At 35.5% G+C, this 19,196-nt stretch overlaps 3 protein-coding genes across 4 annotated transcripts; 2 read left to right on the forward strand and 1 right to left on the reverse strand.

The window, feature by feature from the left end:
- Positions 1–494: 494 nt before the first annotated feature.
- On the reverse strand, positions 495–3,918 carry Mdh1 (malate dehydrogenase 1). Its single transcript, XM_090171755.1, has 6 exons — positions 3,753–3,918; positions 3,432–3,530; positions 3,087–3,359; positions 2,886–3,008; positions 2,226–2,402; positions 495–2,160 (listed from the first exon to the last, which is right to left on the reverse strand). The coding sequence occupies exons 1-6, from the start codon at positions 3,753–3,755 to the stop codon at positions 1,834–1,836; spliced, it is 1,002 nt and encodes a 333-aa protein (XP_090027881.1). The 5' UTR covers positions 3,756–3,918; the 3' UTR covers positions 495–1,833.
- A 5,615-nt stretch (positions 3,919–9,533) lies between these two features.
- Positions 9,534–12,058, forward strand: Mcm5 (Minichromosome maintenance 5). 2 transcript variants are annotated; one of them, XM_090172017.1, is made up of 3 exons: positions 9,534–9,664; positions 9,724–10,962; positions 11,032–12,058. In XM_090172017.1, the coding sequence occupies exons 2-3, from the start codon at positions 9,727–9,729 to the stop codon at positions 11,986–11,988; spliced, it is 2,193 nt and encodes a 730-aa protein (XP_090028143.1). In that variant the 5' UTR covers positions 9,534–9,664; positions 9,724–9,726; the 3' UTR covers positions 11,989–12,058. The 2 variants fall into 2 exon arrangements, with proteins under 2 accessions (XP_090028143.1, XP_090028144.1); XM_090172018.1 differs by lacking the exon at positions 9,534–9,664 and having other exon boundaries at positions 9,673–10,962.
- A 137-nt stretch (positions 12,059–12,195) lies between these two features.
- On the forward strand, positions 12,196–19,100 carry LOC149947778 (alpha-(1,6)-fucosyltransferase-like). The gene is made up of 9 exons (XM_090171685.1): positions 12,196–12,262; positions 12,401–12,646; positions 12,710–12,970; positions 13,789–13,903; positions 13,965–14,202; positions 16,597–16,834; positions 17,234–17,410; positions 17,474–17,624; positions 17,685–19,100. The coding sequence occupies exons 2-9, from the start codon at positions 12,450–12,452 to the stop codon at positions 18,018–18,020; spliced, it is 1,713 nt and encodes a 570-aa protein (XP_090027811.1). The 5' UTR covers positions 12,196–12,262; positions 12,401–12,449; the 3' UTR covers positions 18,021–19,100.
- The last annotated feature ends 96 nt before the right edge of the window (positions 19,101–19,196 follow it).

Genomic DNA, 19,196 nt, shown 5'->3' on the forward strand with positions numbered 1-19,196 from the left:
ACAGCCCACGCTGCCAGTTTGCAACACACGAGACACTCTAACTGCGTGGGAGTTGGGACGGTGGGAAAAATAACTTTTGGAAGTTTTGGTTTTAGTTTTGAAATCGCCTTTCAGTCTACGCGGCGCAGCTTTTTATGGCTAGAATCAGTCTTTGCTTTCCCTCCTCTGTCTGCCTAGGGATAGAGGGAATTATCCCCCCCCCGTTAAAAAACAGCCAGAAAAACGGCGCGACCTTTGACCGCTCCTCTCCCTTCTATCACTTAACATTGTTTCGGGTTTGGCTATATTTCGGTATCACGTGAGATACGTTCGCCGCTCAAATAGTGTATATCGGCATATCTAGATGGCGCTAAAATATTTCCTCTCAAATACAAACAAAATTGAAGAGAAACCAGAAAAAATCTATCGTGTAATTTCTAATATAAAAAATGGAAGCACTAGCTCTATTCCGCTCTTTTTTTCGCTAGGCTAGGTAAGAGAAGAATCTTTTCAAATATAGTTCGCTCCCGAATTTATTTCTTCAAAATTCTATCGCGATCATTTTGCAATGTAGAAGATCATATCAAAATCGTATATTTTAATTTTTATTTTTCGGATAAAGTATCATCTCGTATCCTAAAAGTATCCAAAGATACGAGCGCGCCCATCACTGCTGGGGAGGGGGGGACTCTAAGTCCCAAAAATTTTTTAGTTAGAGGAGCCATATAGAATCCTTGAATGAGCGCACCTTTGTGAGCAAAAAACCTTTGATGAAGGCATTGGTCATGTATATTTTCTTCTGCACCCCCCCTCCTGGGTGCGCCACTGTACTTGCTGGGCAAGGCATGGTTTGACTAAATTAGTGTTTAAATATTAAGTATGTTTTAAATAAAGTTGGCAATACCATCAGAATTTTGTATTTAAATGATTGAGGATGTAGCCCCAAATGTTGTACTCCTCGGTTTTCATATTAAAAGTTTGTTTATATTTACTTAAACAGAGCAATTATTATTAACCAACAAACTCAACATAAATATAACTAAGAATGTATTGAAGTTACTAAGAATATCGGACTACAGGATTCTGATTCCCATCCTTGCAGCCTTTGTCTGCTTTCCCATTCAAGTTTGCTAAATGGTATGACTTTGAATGCCCTTTAAATACAGACGAACTTTCTCCACAAAAGCTGTGAGGATGGTACCAGGGGTTAATGTTATGCTGAAATATTCTTAGTAACTTCAATACATTCTTGATATAACCCCTGATGTTTTAAAGAAATTATTTAATCTTGCAATTTTGCCGATCCCAGACTTATCCACATTCCTTAGCAACCCTGAACCAAGTCATTTGCACTAGATGCAATTGACAATATACTTATAAGACATTAATGTAAGAGGAATTAGCAAAATAATGTAATGAATCTGACTTTGCCAAATTGTGTCTATTTTGCTTTTTAAGAAATAGTCTATGAATATAGATTTTTGAGCTTGTAACAATCTAGTACTTATTTAGTTACTTATTGCAAAGTTTACATCAGTGTTTCTAAAAAAATACAATATAACAATATTTTACCAAAACAGTCACTTAAAATGTAAAATGGTAATTATTAATTAACCTACAGCCTAAATAAAATGAATTTTTTTTTTGAAAATACTCATTAAAGAGAAATTAAGTAAATTTTACTTTTTGTTTCATTCTTTAACGTGATAAAGACCGAATTATTGTCTTGACAATTTACCCAATAAAGAAACAAAAAATAAACGGAAGTCTAGGAATTGTGTTTAGGTATTGCAAGAGAGTACTAAAGAGCAAAGCAGTCTATTTTTAAAGATTGGCTGTAGGCAGTTTTTCCCGTCAATCTTGACAAACGCTAAGCGCTTCCTCCCTTTCAGAAATCAATTCTTGACTTGTTAGGTCAAGTTTCTCTCGGGCAAAATCGCTAACTTCCAGCCCTTGCACAATTTGCCATTTACGATCTGAGCCAATTTGAACTGGGAAGCTGAACATTACATCAGGAGCAACTCCATAAGATCCATCAGAATAAACAGCCATTGAAACCCAACGACCTTCATCAGTTGACCTCCACCAATCTCTCATGTGATCTGATGCAGCTTTAGCAGCAGACATTGCCGATGACAACTTTCTTGCAGCAATAACAGCTGCCCCTCGTTTTTGAACAGTCTAAAGAGTAGTTGTTTATTTAATTTATAATGTTATACATTTTTATGAATATGGATAAGAATTACAGTTATAAAATCTCCTTGCAGATATGCATCATCTTTTACAACTTCAGAAGCTTTACGGGTGACACCTCCAGCAACAACCAAAGCATGGCTAACATCAGGAAACTGGGTTGAGGAGTGATTTCCCCAAATAATTACGTTGGACACATTATTGACTGGAACACCAACCCTCTTGGCAATCTAAGTTACCCATAAAAAAATTTAAATTTTGAAAAATTATAAAAACAAACTCATCCAATAAGTAGTAGTTTCCATAGGAGTTAAATATTTCTTCAAAGGACAACTAAATTGAAAAATAATGTGCTATTACATGTTACAACTCGGTTTTAACCTAACTAGCACCAATCAGCCCTAGCTTCAGTTAAACCTAGTGGCAGAAATAAGAAATTCATTAATGCACCATAAATAAAGTAGTTCTTACTCCATTTCAAACAAGTTTCTTATGTCTATGTAAGAATTGAATTGCTTATTTGATAGATAATTTGACAATTTTGTGGAGGGTGCTGGTTAAGAGCAGATGTTTCCTTATAATACCACTATGGTCAAAGGAAACCCATTCCAGTTTTTCTGTCAATTAACCATGGATCGAAGCTAGCATAATTAATCCTAAAATGGCCTAACTGGAAACTCTTACAGAAACTATTATATAATAAATATACACACTTGAGCTTGGGCTCTATTTTGGTCTAATCTTGTCATAGCTGAGAAATTCAATTTGGAGATTGATGGTGCATATTTGCTGCAGATAAGAGCGTTGGTATTGGCTGGGTTTCCAACCACAAGCACCTTGATGAAAACGTTCATAGGTCTGTTAGAATATTTTCCAGAAATACACAAGTAAAACTAATTTTCAACAAGTTTCACCTTAACAGACTTTTTTGCAAATTGATCAAGTGCTTTTCCTTGGCTTTTGAAAATTTTAACATTAGCAGCCAGAAGGTCCTTTCTTTCCATACCTTCTTTGCGAGGCATAGCCCCAACTAAGAAAGCTGCTTCGATGTCAGAAAAAGCTACTTTTTCATCAGATGTAGGGACTACATCCCTCAAGAGAGGAAATGCACAATCCATAAGCTCCATTACAACTCCTTCTAACACTCCCATCATAGGAGGTATATCCAATAAATGAAGAATAACTGGCTACAATTTTAAGGTATGAAAATGATAATTACATTTTAAAAATTTTGGGTTTAAATAGAAATGGAACATTACTTGATCTGGTCCAAAAACATCTCCTTTTGAGATTGAAAAAAGCAATGAGTATGCTATTTGTCCTGCAGCACCAGTAACAAGTACTCTTACAGGTTCAGACTATTTCAAAAGATGGTATGTATTAAATATAGAAATTCATCACACTAGCCAAATCTCTAAAAAAAATTAATTCCTGAATATTTTTGGACTCAAGGCTACCCCACCCTCAAAAATCATTAGGCCTAGATAGAGGATAGATATTGAAATTCTTAAAAGACATTTCGGTTTGCGTTGAAAAAATTTACAATGTTACTTAGAAAATAAATATCTTTATAGTCTCACCATATTAACTTGCAGTTGTTATAACTACGCAACTAGATTTTACTAAAGAAAGTTAAGAATCAAGCAGTGGGTACACTCCACTTGACTATCGCGAACTAAAGTCTAAAGACAGAGTCGAACTTCAGACAGAGACTACCTTGATTTATATTTGATGTGCAACGTTTTCGCAAAGCCGTGGTAAATCTGAGCTGAAGAGAAGAAAACCTTTACTATGATTCAACGATTAAACAGATGGCGCCGCCATACACACGATACGCACACCTAGCGACTACAGCGCCTCGAATACCGCCAAATTTACAAAACAGGGCGATTGATTGACAAGCAGTGTTTCTTTGGGAAATTTCCAATAAGATTTGGAAAAAACTGTTCAATCTTTGGTAAAAATGTTAGTAATAAACATTCATCAAAGATTAATTAATAATATGTAAAATAAAATTTACAAACGAAAACATTTCAATAAATATTTTTGGTTATTTCTAACACTAGTGACAACAAATTACACCGGGTGATAAGGCTCTTTATTAGAGCGTAGGCTATGGATATCGACATTGAACAAAAAGATCGACCTTACTGTGACCTCTAATTTTCAAGTTTCATTTTAAGTATTAAAATCGAAGCCATACTAGAATATAATTTAAGTTAATTAAAATTTAAGAAAATAACAAGTGACAAGGTTTATATAATAGCAAAGGTTTTATATCAACTTTTGATAATAGCTTTAAAAATTTTAAACGCAAAAAATAACCCGGCCTCTACACCAATCTTGCAACTGTGATCTTATTGGTCATAATTACCCGCGAAAATTTGTAATAGCAGGAAACAATTTATGTATACACTTGGAATGTTTTCATGGACGCTTGTAGCTTGAAAAAGAAAAGATTGAGATTTTTCCATTTTGCGGGAAGCATAAAGTTTATTTTATATTTCGCGCTCAAACTGCAAGGAAAGCGCTTCGCGTTTTCATGATGCAAGATATTTCTAGCGTGCCGCGTGAGCTGGCGGTTGCCGCATTTATTTTTTTGCAGAAGTAAATATTACAGCGGTCAGTGGCGCCGATCGCTTTTTTTCCCAATGGGGGTTGAAGCCATAGAAATCTCATAGGTAACTAGAATGCTGCCGTGTAACTGGCAAATGGGCCAAACGCCGTGGCAGACGATAGCCAGATCTCAGCCAATCAGAGCTCAAAGAGTGGTTCTGCCAAGAATTTAATGCCACCAGAGAGAATGACGTCACGTATCTCCCGCTATAGTAGCGGATCCAAGGAGGATTATTATCCTCCTTGGCGGAACCACTCTACGGCCTCTCATTGGCTGAAGATTCAAGGCGAACTGGCGTCAAGCTCGGCCGTAGGCGGCAGCATTCTAGTTACCTATGAGATTTCTATGGTTGAAGCTCACTAAAAAACTTGGAATGAGGCTGCTGGCAACACTTTCTTGCTACGGATGCTTAAAAGTAAATGGCCTTTAACATCGGCGGTTCCCCATTGATTTTTCCCAATGGGGGCTTCGGCCCCGGCGCCCCCATGGGATCGGCGCCACTGATGGCGGTTCCGAATCGCAGACGTCTTTTGATCATGGGCCAAAGGTACCAGAGTCATGTCCTGGTGTTTTGATTAAGATTTTTTTTTTATTATTTAAGCTTTTAGTAATTATCAAAGCCAAAAACAATAAAAGAAGGTATAAAAACAAACGATGGTGGGTGCACCCTATTTGCATAATTTTTCTCAACTCTATCCATGTAACATTTAGTGCATCGCTGTCTCGGTTTTCTTTTAATTTTCGGTTCCAAATTATTGGGTTATCCTTTACATGGCTTATAAAATTGTTTTTCACTTTTTTAGTTCCACATCGAGATATATATATCGAAGTGGGACTATTGCTATGGACGGATTGTCGTTAAGTGTTGTTGTTTGTTTGTTGTGGAAAGCGACGATACGGTAGATGGAGCTGCGAAAAATAATTTATTGATATTATTTATACTAGTGGCCTCACCGAAACTCGAACACAGACAGCTGCAGGCCGCGTAATCTCCAAAGTCCGACGCCTCTACCAACCTCGCCACACCGCTCTGTACAAAATTTACTCGGAACATCTAGTCTTTCCTTGCAACGCGGGGGGATTTGTCAACTTAAGTTGTCGCAATTCTCGTTCCTTTTTCCGGTTTATTTTACGTATATTTATGGCGTTTTAGGGTCAAGTTAACCTCAAACTTCGCCACCCCCGCCGTAATTTCGACCCACTTATCGAAACCGTGTATGGTCAGAAGTAATAAAAAAGTGTGGCACTTTCTTATCGAAATCGTGTATGGTCAGAAGTAACAAATAAGTGTGACACTTTCTTATCGAAACCGTTTATATGTGGCACAAAATAATATTATCGCCTTCTTGGAGAACTTGTATAGTTTGTATAGTTGGTCCAGAGATTTGGTCTCATTCGATAGAACTCTTTGACGCGCACGCAGTGCCGTTAATTTCCGCCCCCTCCCAACAACCCCCTTAAAGGGAAAGTGACCGAAAAAAACACAGTTGGTCTCATTCGATAGAGCTCTTTGACGCGCACGCAGTGCCGTTAATTTCCGTCCCCTCCGAACAACCCCTTAAAGGGAAAGTGACCGAAAAAAACAAGTTGGTCTCATTCGATAGAGCTCTTTGACGCGCACGCAGTGCCGTTAATTTCAGCCCCCCCCCCGAACAACCCCCTTAAAGGGAAAGTGACCGAAAAAAACAAGCTGGTCTCATTCGATAGAGCTCTTTGACGCGCACGGAGTGCCGTTAATTTCCGCCCTCTCCGACCAACCCCCTTAAAGGGAGAGTGATCGAAAAAAACAATTTGGTCTCATAGAACAATAAAAGTAAAAGATTAGATCGTCTACGCTAGCGTCTACTTGAAAGAGTGAGACCAAAAAATCCAAAGCAGTCGAACTTAGGGCGTGTTGCAAAAGTCTGCTTTGCTAGAATCAAACATGTTAAGTTCAATGGGCTAGCACTTTGGCTAGAGGCCCTTAAGCTGAAAGTATGTGACCATGGGGACAGAATCTCCGTCTTGCCATATTCTTAGTACATAAATACATTCTTGCAATAATATGATTTATGCAGTTGTTAATAATCCATATTAAATATCTGCTCTAAGAAAATAATAATTTAATCACCGAGATAATATAAAATCACATGGCCTGAACAGCTTTTGTATTGGTTTGCCCACCCGGGTATCCTGAGGGTGGGCGGCACCCACTCTTTAACTTAGGATGGCAATTTATATATCAAACGATAAGAAATCACGTAGCCTCAACCGTTTTTGTATTAGTTTGCCTACCTGTGTCTACTAAGGGTGTATGGGTTTGCCCACTCGAATACACTGATGTGGAACTAATATTACGGCCTGGGCCGCCTTGTTTTTCCCTAGGCTTAATGACGAGTTTTCGTCGAATTATGGTAGCGAGGCGCGCGACTTTTTCTCGTGGGTTTTCCCGCTTTAAGACACACCCATTTCTACGAGCTTCATCACATGATCACGGCCGTAAAAATCTTCCTTAGACATTCCAAGTGTATACCTATATAGTTTCCTGGTAATACTTTAGTTTCATAATGGCTATAATATTTTACATTAATTACATAAAAATGAATTTAAAGTTCCAAAATGATATATAATCAACACAAAACAAATGGTTTGTACAGTTTAAATATAAGTTTCCACCATTAAAATAAATTTTAGTTGTACAGTATATCTAGATACACATTTTTGTACCTTTTTGGTACAATCACAATCATTGGTATAATAAGGGATTGTGTAATTTGTGTTACTTATAGACGGAAGCTTAAAACTTCTTGAAGCCTAAAATTTATTTATTGCGCTTATAATATATTTTAACTTAATTTTATTTAATTAAAAATGTTAAAATAAAATTTACAATGAAGTTACATTGAATCTTCGTTTCACTTTTTGTTTTATTCATATATTTACATGTGTTTCAAGTATTACGCAATAATACTATGTTGCTGGCAGCATCTAGAGGAAGTTCTCGGTTTCTGTTTAACTCTTTTATAATTTATAAACACCATTAAAAAATTATAATCTTTAAAAAAATTATAATCTTTAAAAAAATTAAAATCTTTAAAAAAATATTATACTATTATTTAAATATTAACCTACTTTCGGTTCAATTAAATGTTTTTTTAAAATTCATTTAAAAAAAGTTGTTTTTAGTTGATTTTTCCTATCTGACTGAAGTTAAATTTTGGTCGTAGTGGAGCCCTGGCGGGGAAATATATACTCGGTAAATTCAGGCGATTGGCGGGGCCACTAAAGCGCAGTACGCGGGATCGAAGTTGGCCGTGAATTGGGGGATCTTAAAATTCATTTTGCGCGTGAAAATACGCCGCCATGTTAGGGTATAAAAGCAGTTAAATAAGTCTGCTGTACCTTATAATGTAATGGTACTGTCAGGCGCAAAAACGTAATTTTGAAATCAGGCAATTCAGTTTAAATAACCCGCCGTTTTGATGAAACTCACAATTCATAAACAAACATTTAAATTTCCCGTCGTTTATAAGCCAAGGCTTAGTGTTTAATACCTGAAAAATGAGACATTTTCGCGACCGGAATACCGACGCTTTTTACACGACGGAACAAAACACCGCGAAGGCATTTTTAGAAATAAAATACTATTAAAAATATTTAAAAAAGTTGTTAAAAAAACTTGTCATTCGCCGAGAGCGCCGTATTTGAAGAAAGTATATAAAGAATGATCAAATGCTGTTTCTATGGTATATTTAATGAAAAAATAATAAGAAGCTAGGTGACGCTAAGCTCTTGGCAGAACCACTCTTTGAGCTCTGATTGGCTGAGATCTGGCTATCGTCTGCCACGGCGTTTGGTCCATTTGCCAGGTACACGGCAGCATTCCTATGAGATTTCTATGGATTTTCACGTCACAGATACGACCAATCGTATTCTGGAACAAACGCATGAAACTGGTTAAATTTAAACGTCGGTGTGTTCCTTTAAAGTGGAACGGCCAAGCTTTTCAAAATATCGCCTTATTTGCCAGCACCAGCAGCACCTTAGTGAGCGATTTGCGAACTATCCTAACTTTTAAAATCGCTCAATTTAGGCTTGGGTTTCATATAACTGGAACACACCGCGCGTGAAAAACAATTTTTTTGCGTCTTCAGCAGCGCGCGCTTTTATGTTGTTTTTCTGTCTTAAAAATTAACCACTTAATATTTTTTATGCGGTTTTCGGCATAAATTTTAGTTTTTAATGGGCTAAAGGGCTATCTTACTGGTTAAAGCTTGACCGTTCCCCAGGAGATCGCCAAGAAGTAATATTTCTGAGAGCCAGGAACTGCAAGTCACTGTTAATATAGTGCTTGTTAAAATAATGGAAATTTTTCACCTTTACGGCAGCAACAAGCGTTCCCCATGGCGTTCTCTTTAAACCAGGTAGCTTTTTTGACATATTAAGGTTTTTTCAAAAGCACGACGTTCGGTTTACAAAGTTAATGAAAAGTTTTCATTATTTCCACAATACCTTGCGGGTCCTGGCTCTCGGAAATATTACTTCTTTGCGATTTCCTCGGAGGTGGATTTATTTATTCGCCTATTCAGAGAAAAAACAGACACACACTACACCATCAAAGAGTGGCAGAACCCAAAATTTCAGCAACAAAATTTAAAAAAAAAATAGGAGATCCAAAAGCCAATGAGTTCAATAAAATGTTACTAGTTACTATAGTTACTACGGCAAGGCCTGTCGCAGATGAACATAATCATAATCGAAAAAAAATTACTTGGTTTGCGTACGCATGCTCTATGCTTTTCATGGACGCTTTTCCCGCCAAAACTATCTTGGCTTTCAGAGCAGAGGTCCAAACTGCTTTGTGTTGACATCTGCAATTTCGCTTAGGACATTAAAGTAATAATTACTTTCATTCATATATTAATGCATCACTGAAAACTTGGTTATTCTTTTAGGAAATGGCTGGATTTGATGATCCTGGAGTTTTCTTTAGTGATAATTTTGGGGAAGATCCAACTAATGTAGAGAATCAAGCCAGTTTGCAAGCAGTGAAACGAAAATTTAAAGAGTTTATTCGTCAATTTCACGAAGGAAACTTTCAATACAGATACAGGGATCAACTGAAACATCATTACAATCTTGGGCAATATTGGTTAGAAGTTAATGTGGATGACTTGAGCAGTTTCAACGAAACCTTAGCTGATAAATTAAATAAGCAGCCTACAGAACATTTACCACTGTTTGAAGATGCAGCAAGAGAGGTTGCTGATGAAATAACTAAACCCAGACCCGAAGGAGAAGAAGAAATAGAAGATATCCAAATCATTCTAACATCAGATGCAAATCCAATGCTGCTTCGTCATCTGAAATCAGATGAAGTTTCGAAATTAGTAAAAATTCCTGGAATTATCATATCTGCCTCTGGAATTAGATCCAAAGCAACCAGAATCACTATTCAATGTAGAAATTGCCGCGAAACAGTTCCAAATATTCAAGTGAAACCAGGTTTAGAAGGATATGCACTACCAAGGAAATGCAATACGGATCAGCCTAATCAACCTAAATGCCCGGTTGATCCATTTTTCGTTGTGCCAGATAAATGCAAATGCGTTGATTTTCAAATGCTAAAACTTCAAGAAGCTCCGGAAGATGTACCACATGGTGAAATGCCTAGGCACTTACAGTTATATTGTGACAGATTTCTATGCGAAAGAGTTGTGCCTGGTAATCGGGTCACAATTACTGGCATATATTCCATCAAAAAAATATCTGGCCAGAAAGGTGGAAGAGATGTGGCTGATGCTGGTATAAGAAAACCTTATTTAAGAGTTGTTGGCATTGATGTGGACTTTGAAGGGTCTGGGAGAACAGGAGCAATATCCTTTTCACCAGAAGAAGAAGAAACTCTGAGAAATTTGGCAAATAGTGAAAACATTTATGATCGTATTTCAAATAGTATTGCGCCATCAATTTTTGGCAGTGTTGATATAAAAAAAGCAATTACAGCTCTTCTATTTGGTGGATCTAGAAAGCGACTTCCTGATGGACTAACTAGAAGAGGCGATATCAATCTTTTACTACTTGGTGATCCTGGTACTGCTAAAAGTCAACTTTTGAAGTTTGTGGAAAAAGTGTCTCCCATTGGAATTTACACTTCAGGCAAGGGGAGCAGTGCTGCTGGATTAACTGCTTCGGTTAGTATTTGTATATACATAACAAAAATATTTTTTATTTAAATTATAATTTTAAATATTATATTCAAGGTAATACGTGATCCAATCACGAGAAATTTTGTAGTTGAAGGAGGAGCCATGGTCTTAGCTGACGGTGGAGTTGTCTGCATTGACGAATTTGATAAAATGAGAGAAGATGACAGAGTTGCTATTCATGAAGCAATGGAACAACAAACAATTTCCATTGCCAAAGCTGGAATTACTACAACACTGAATTCGAGATGCTCAGTTTTAGCTGCTGCGAACAGCGTATTTGGAAGATGGGATGATAGTAAATTGGAAGAAAACATTGATTTCATGCCCACAATTTTGTCCAGATTTGATATGATATTTATTGTAAAAGATGAACATGATGAAAATCGAGACAAAACTTTGGCTAAACATATAATGAATGTCCATATGAATGCCTTGCAAACAAATGAAGAACTAGCCGAGGGAGAATTGTCAATCAAATTGCTTCAGAAGTACATAGCGTATTGCAGACGTAAGTGTGGACCACGCCTCTCTTTAGAAGCTGGAGAAAAGCTTAAGAACCGCTACGTCTTAATGAGAAATGGAACTAGAGAACACGAATTGGAAACTGAAAAGAAGTCATCTATACCTATCACTGTTCGACAACTGGAAGCTGTTATCAGAATATCGGAGAGTTTGGCAAAAATGCAATTAAAGCCTTTTGCAACTGAGGTACACGTGGATGAAGCATTAAGATTGTTTCAAGTTTCAACTCTTGAAGCAGCCATGTCTGGAAACTTATCAGGAGCTGAAGGTTTCACCTCTGATGAAGAACATCAGTTGTTTCAGCGAATTGAGAAACAATTGAAACAACGTTTCGCTATTGGTACTCAGGTCTCTGAGCAAACCATCATTCAGTCATTTGTTAAGCAAAACTATCCTGACCATGCTGTGCGCCGGGTTTTGCATTTCATGATTCGCCGTGGAGAAATGCAGTATAGGCTTCAACGAAAGCTTTTGTACAGAATTAAATAATTTAATTCTGTTTTTGATGTTATTCATTTTTCTTATATTTTTTTTATCATAATAAATGTTTTATAATCTATTATGGTTGTTGATTTAGGCCTTTTTTTAATGAAAACAGTCGCAAACAAAAGAGTTTACTAGGAAATTCGCCTTGTGCGGTGCCTACGTTAGGCACCGCCTTATGTAATTTAAATTTTGGCGCCATAAAGGGGGACAAGTATAAAATAAAATGAAAGAAAAATGAACTGTCATTTGACGTTAGTGAGCTGGTACTTTGTAAAAGGTAGTACATGTTTAGTTTTAAATAGAGTAATCTCAATAAAATGACTTAGGAAATTAATTTATTAAGATATTCATAATAATTTTTACTTTTAAGCATTAAAATTAATCACTAATTAAAATTATATTTTAAACGATTAAGCCTTGGACTGAATCCTGCCACATCAGTGAAGGCCTAACTCTAACTGAAAATGAGCTTTAGCATAGGAAAAATTGTCCTTGTCTTGTTATTAGTATGGTTAGCCGTTATTATTTTGCTAAGTGGACCATTGTTTCATGGGAATGAACCTGATGAACAATTACTAGCAAGGTTGACAAGAGCTGTGAATGAGCTTGAAGCTTTGAAACAACAAAATGAAGAACTTCATGCGTTGCTAACATCTTTAAAGTATACTTAGTAATGATATAATCTTTGTACTGTTACATTCACTAAATGTACTTAAATATTTAGGTCACCCGCAATATCTGAAAGTAGATCTAAAGAAGGATCCAAAAATGGGGTTTTAACAAGTAAAGAGACTAATTTGCAGACTAATGTCAAAGAACCGTCCTTAGAATTTGAAGAAACTAGACGTAAAGTCGCAACGGGTGTTCAAGAGTTATGGTATTATGTCCGATCAGAGCTTAAATCTCTCAATAGAAGTGTTAGTGGAAATGCTGAAGTCTCCAAAAGCATTACCAAAATGTTAGATGATTGTACAGACTACAAAAGGTAATAATTTCCAATAGTCAATGGCAGAAATACATGAACCGAAATTATCAACGTCCTATTCCTCTAACACGGGAGGCAAGTTCCCATTCCCCCCTCTATTTAGTAAGGAGGAGAAAACTCCCCTCGAAATTCCGCCTCTCCCGATTTCACCAAGGCTACTTTAGTACGCCATCTGGCTATTGATCTTTCCTCTCACTAGATGTCGAAGTAATCTACCCGTGATGCACTAGGATTTTTCCTCTCCCGCGGGCGGGCTGAAATCAGTTCGGTTTTTATTGCCTCCCTCTCCTTGTACTATGGGAAAATGCCCCCCTATAAAAAGGAGGTCGTTGATAATTTCCGTTCATGTATTTCTGTCAAGGGCCTAAGGAGGGGCATAGTGGCTGCAAAATAATGCTCTACTTTTTAAAAATAAAAGCTATTATTTTAAAAATTTAAAAGGGCATATTTTTCATTTACGTCACTAGGTGGTAGTCCAAAATGACTTTTTGAGTAAAGTTAATGTGTAAAAGTAGAAAATATTTAAGCAAAATCAGATTACATTTAGTTTGAGATGGAAAATTGCACAGTATTACACTGCCCTTACTTAACCATAACATTGCTAGATGGATACGGTACCAACTAATGGAAAAGTCATTCTTGGAAAATTATGTAATAGAATTATATAATACCAAAAAATTGCAGTAGAATGTTTTTCCCAAACTCTGATTGGCACATAAGCCACATTAACTATCTTAAAAAGGCAATTTGGAGACACAACACACTGCCCGCTATTAACAAAAATATTATATTTGATCTGAATCAATTAAATATTACAGAGTAATACAGTTAGATCTAGATCACTTAAAAGATCAAGATGGTATGAAAGTGTGGAGAGCAAATGAAGCTAAAGAACTTAGCAAAATTGTTCAAAATCGAATAAAACATTTACAGGTTAAATTAGTTCTTTAAAACATTTATATCTTGCATCTTAACAAATTTGATTATTTTTTAGAATCCTAAAGATTGTTCAACTGCTAAAAAGCTTGTGTGCAACCTTAATAAAGGATGTGGCTATGGTTGTCAACTGCACCATGTAGTTTACTGTCTAATAGTTGCGTACGGCTCACAGCGAACATTAATTTTACACTCTAAAAATTGGAGATATGCAAGAAATGGTTGGGAATCTGTTTTTCAACCCCTGAGTGAAACTTGTACTCATGATTCGGGAAGTTCACGTGAAAGTTGGCCAGGTATGAAGGATCATTCATTAACTATTTACAAAAATAGTACAAACTAGTGTTGTTAATTTTCCGGAAAAATTTCCAGAAAATTTTCAGAATTGCGGAAAATATTCCGCAAATTTGAAAATAAAAAATTGAAACATAAATTACTTTTTAAAGGTTTTTAATGTTTTTAACTTTTTATCGATATAATATGTCTAATATCAGTAAATATACTACAAAACATTAATAGTGTTACATTGTTAATCAGTTTAAACTAGAGTTTTAGTTTTACTTTTAGATTCGAAAAAATTAGACGACAATGCCGCTTTATTTAAATTTGCAAATGAAATATTAGTCCAACCATGGAATGAAAACTTTTTTTTATTTTTTCTGAAAAATACGGAACATTTTCCGGAAAAAAGTCCTCTGTCATTTTCCACGGATTATTTTCTGACTTACAACACTAGTACAAACCAATCATATCACAAAAATTGCTTCATTTTAAACTGGGATTAAACTAGCAAGTGTTGCACAGCATAGGGCCTCAGCCACCACATAATGTAGAGTATCAACCTCACCAAGCCAAATTATTTGGGGCCTCGAAAGGTCTTCTAGCACAATTTCTCCATTTCTTTAAATTCAGCTTTAAATTGGTTTTATAAATATTTATTGAATTATCTCATTTCTAAAACATAAAGGCAAAACAGTTACAGGTTTTTAAGTCAGGCCAGCCTGCACCCCTATATTCTTACTAAGCAAGTTTTGGTGCACCTTATAAATTTTTGGGCTTACAAATTTTATCGAATTTTGTACATCTCAAATAAATTTCAGGTTAAGCAATGGCCCACCTGACCCTACCTGTGTATTCTCCTATGTGCATAATAAGTTATTTGTTTAATAACGGCTGGAAATGCATGCTTAGTCTAACTCTAGAGCATCTTGTATATAGCTTTTCTTTTTATTATCTCTTAAGAAGTTGGGAAAGGTACAACCCCATATTACTAATACAATATTGGGAGAACCTTATCGCTGTGCGTATGGTTAAAGCATTTATTGGTTCATTACAACAATAATAATTAACAAAGGCTTTATTGTCTGTAATTAATAATAATAATAATAAAATCATCTTTATTGAGGATAACGATATTAGCCAAGGCTAGTTTACATAACGGTCCTCTCCATAAATTAAAATAAATGAAATACAAAAATGACAATTTATGACTAATCAAAAACTTCCCAACAACAGACGAGGATATCCCCTTCAGCATAGCTGATTTTCAAGGGGTCTAAGAGAACTAATTTAAGCACTAAAATTGAGAATATATTTTACATATTTGCAAGAAACGCATTATTACTAAGAGTATTGAGAAGAAAAAATTATTTTGTTATTGTATTACAAATTGCACCTTTGAAGAGACTGATATCCGTTATGTCTCGAACTTCATTTGGTAGGCTGTTCCAGGGATTAATTCCCCTGCACTTCAGAGAACTATCCCGAAGATTATTATTATTATTATTGAGTGGGGTGGCAAGCCAATCCCGAAGATTAGAAGTTCATGTTTCAGCAAAGAAATTTCGTTGACTGCCTCTTGTATTATAGTTATGGATGATAGTTGGCATGCAAACGAATTCTAGAATATAATCCAGGGTGTGTTCATTAACGATTAGATGCATAAATATTGCTAGGTGCCTGTTACGTTTAACTTCGAGCTTTGTGATTGGCAGAGTGTTTACAGCTTCTGTAGTTGATGATCTCCAGGGAAGTCCAAGTATAGTTTTTCATATTGGATTTAATCAGAAGAAAATAGGGGAAGTACGTATCTGTAGCTTTGAGCCGTAGAAGTCGTCGTGTGACCCACGAAAATGCCTTTTTACGCATAATAAACCAAACTGAAAAAGTAGTTCCAATTTTGTTTTGATTCAACACGGCTATAAACGACGAAAGCAAATACGCCTTAGCTCAATTAGCAGAGAATGAGAAGTACAATATGTCACAAATGTTCAATTTAAGAAAAATTGATTTTTTAAACGATGTAATCATCCGCGATTTCCCGCCAAACCGTTTTAGCGCGAAAATTCGTGAAAAGTGACGCCTTTCCAAAGCTGACTAGAAGCGTACTTCCCCCTATTTTCTTCTGATTTAATTGATTTTGTAGTTATTAAGTTTAGTAGTCTTTGCAGAGCAATAAAGTATGTCTCCGTAGTCATAAGAGGTTGAGTTAACTAACATTGTTAGGGTAGCAGTATCTAGGTTTGGTTGCGAACTGCGGATAATCCATGATCTTTTGTTTACTTTTTCATATGCCTTAATGTGCTGACCCCATGTTAGGTTTTCCTCTAGTTCCAATCTTAGATACTTGAAAGTCATTACTCTTAGTGTTGAGTTAGGTAGTAAATATGTAATAAGTCTGGCTTTTAAAGGTTCAGATAAAGTTCAAGTTATAGATCTACCAATTGTGGACAATGTGAAACCAAAACCAATTTACTTACCATTGGATATTCCAAAAGACCTCTATGAACGTATAATAAGACTTCATGGTAATCCAGGAGCATGGTGGATTGGACAATTCGTTCAGTATTTGTTACGTCCTCAAAAGGAATTGAAAGATTTCCTTCGTGATTCCGAGAAAAAGTTACAATTTAAAAAACCTATAGTTGGGTAATTATTCTTATTATTATTATTATTGTTATTGCTAGTAGCGGTAGATAGGTTTTCAAAGTCTATTGAAAAATGTACCCAAACTTGCCCACCCTCCACTAAGCTAATGTGTGGTTTGACCCCCCCCTCTATTTACACTACTGTCAAACGCCTCTGGAAACCTATCTTAATATTGTGTAAACTTGGCTATGAGTCAACAGTAAATTCTATAGAATAGACCCTAGCCATAATAGAACAACGTAGACAAAAATAATAGTTGCCAAAATAAATTAAAACAATATTTCTGAAAATTGCAATTAGGTTTTTGTTTACAAATCAAAGAGAAACTTCTGTTGGCCCAAAAGAAGTCAATTGTAGTTATCTATCATAGAAATTTCTCAACCGTAATTTGACTTGCAGTATACATGTCAGAAGAACAGACAAAATTGGTACTGAAGCATCATTTCACGCCCTGAGTGAATACATGGAATATGTGGATGAATATTACAAGAAATTAGAACTAAAACAAACGGTAGATATTAGAAGAGTATATCTTGCAACAGATGATCCCAACGTTTTAGATGAAGCTCGCAAAAAGTATATCTTCAAATTCAATTAGATATTTAAAGCAGCCACTTAAATGATCATTTTTGTACATAGGTATCCAGAATATCAGTTCATTGGAGACCCTAATATTGCCAAGAGTGCCTCTGTATCAAACCGCTACTCGTCAAGCTCCCTTAAAGGGGTTATTTTTGATATTCAAATGCTATCACAATGTGACTATCTAGTTTGCACATTCTCGTCGCAGGTGATAATTGCCTTTATTGTAATTATGTTCTACAAGTTAAATTTAACAAATAATTTTCAGGTCTGTCGTGTCGGTTATGAAATAATGCAAACTATGCACCCAGATGCATCGAGCTGGTACCATTCCCTCGATGACATTTTTTATTTTGGAGGGCAAAAAGATCATAATCAAATAGCCCTATATGATCACAAATCACGAAGAAGTAACGAGATTGATTTGAAAGCGGGAGATATTGTTGGAATTGCGGGCAATCATTGGGACGGGTTTTCCAAAGGAGTCAATAGAAGAACTCATAAATCGGGACTTTATCCATCATATAAGGTTGTTGAAAAAATTGATCCCATAGATTTTCCTACATATCAAGAAGCAGATAAGAGGAAACAAGAATCTAAATAGGAGATTACTAAGAATGGTCAGATTGTTTCAACTAAAATTATGTGCAATGTAGTTTAAAATCCCAATTATTTAATACAACTATGAAGGTATTTATTGTAAGATGAATTACTTTTAAGTGAACTAGACGAATTTACAAGAAATTCTCAAAACATTCTTGTCCAGGGTGGATTGACTGTTGAACTTGATAAACCTAATCTTATTTCTTTAGGTTAGAAGTATTAGAAGAGCCATCAAAATTGTACTTTAATCAGTGTGAAAGGGCCACAGAATTGTACTAATTTTAAGGCGATAGTCTCCAGAAATATAGGACAGAAAAATGCTAAATTATGATTGGTCAGATTAGTAAACTAGAAGTATGGAAGGGGAGGAGCTACATGAAATTTCTCAGATTATTCTGTGGCCCTTTAAGCCAGCATATTCTGTATAAAAAAATTCACAAATACTACACACCCACAAAAAGGTATAGAAATAGATACCAATATTTGTAATTAGTTATTACTTGCTTTGTAAATAAGTAGCAGTAACAAATGCACATAGGTTTATCTATGTAAAAAGTGTTCAGTTTGATTTAATTTCAAAAATGGATTTTGAATTACCGGTACCTTTTTAGTTAAAGAAAAACGTATATTATACTGTAAATATATCATTTAACCTCATTTTGGCATTTATAATCCTGTTTAATTATGTCAATTTAGGTGCCTGTACCTAACGGGATTATTTTCTAGTCAAATTGATGGTTTCTAGTTTTGAAAATGTATTTATGTGCATGATCAGTGGCAAAAGAAAACAGGATCAAATCAAAAATTTAAGTAACAGAATTTGACACGTATTTAATGCAGTATTAATTAATCCACCAGTAAAATATGATTTAATTTTGCTTTGCAAAATTTTTGGCATTAAACAAAGCCATCAGAGTTGAAAATCAGGGGGCTCTAAGTAGTATCACTGAAAATGGATGGAAGTTCATTTGTTACACCACTACTGACATAACAGTGACTGAGGTTATTTGGTTTTGTTAATAAAAAGTTAATAAAATAAAAACTGGGGGTTATTAATTATTGCATTACCATAGACAAAAATAACAGCTATAATTATCATGCATGAGATTGCACATACCTCTTACCAATTTTTGATAAAATCTTAGATAATATTTTAGGTGTTGATTTACAGAATTGC

Source organism: Leiobunum rupestre, chromosome 4 (assembly GCF_980474605.1).
Source record: "Leiobunum rupestre chromosome 4, qqLeiRupe1.1.hap1, whole genome shotgun sequence".
Classification (NCBI taxonomy): Eukaryota; Metazoa; Arthropoda; class Arachnida; order Opiliones; family Sclerosomatidae; genus Leiobunum; species Leiobunum rupestre.

Bases quoted from the DNA above. Each gene is read 5' to 3' on its own strand.
- Mdh1 (XM_090171755.1), bottom strand. The intron at 3,009-3,086 runs GTGAAACTTGTT...GTTTTCATCAAG, and splicing joins TTGCAAAAAAGTCTGTTAAG to GTGCTTGTGGTTGGAAACCC. The intron at 2,403-2,885 runs GTGTGTATATTT...TGGGTAACTTAG, and splicing joins AAAATAGAGCCCAAGCTCAA to ATTGCCAAGAGGGTTGGTGT.
- Mcm5 (XM_090172017.1), top strand. From the start codon at position 9,727: ATGGCTGGATTTGATGATCCTGGAGTTTTCTTTAGTGATAATTTTGGG. The intron at 10,963-11,031 runs GTTAGTATTTGT...ATTATATTCAAG, and splicing joins CTGCTGGATTAACTGCTTCG to GTAATACGTGATCCAATCAC.
- LOC149947778 (XM_090171685.1), top strand. From the start codon at position 12,450: ATGAGCTTTAGCATAGGAAAAATTGTCCTTGTCTTGTTATTAGTATGG. The intron at 17,411-17,473 runs GTATATCTTCAA...TTTTGTACATAG, and splicing joins TTAGATGAAGCTCGCAAAAA to GTATCCAGAATATCAGTTCA. The intron at 17,625-17,684 runs GTGATAATTGCC...AATAATTTTCAG, and splicing joins TTTGCACATTCTCGTCGCAG to GTCTGTCGTGTCGGTTATGA.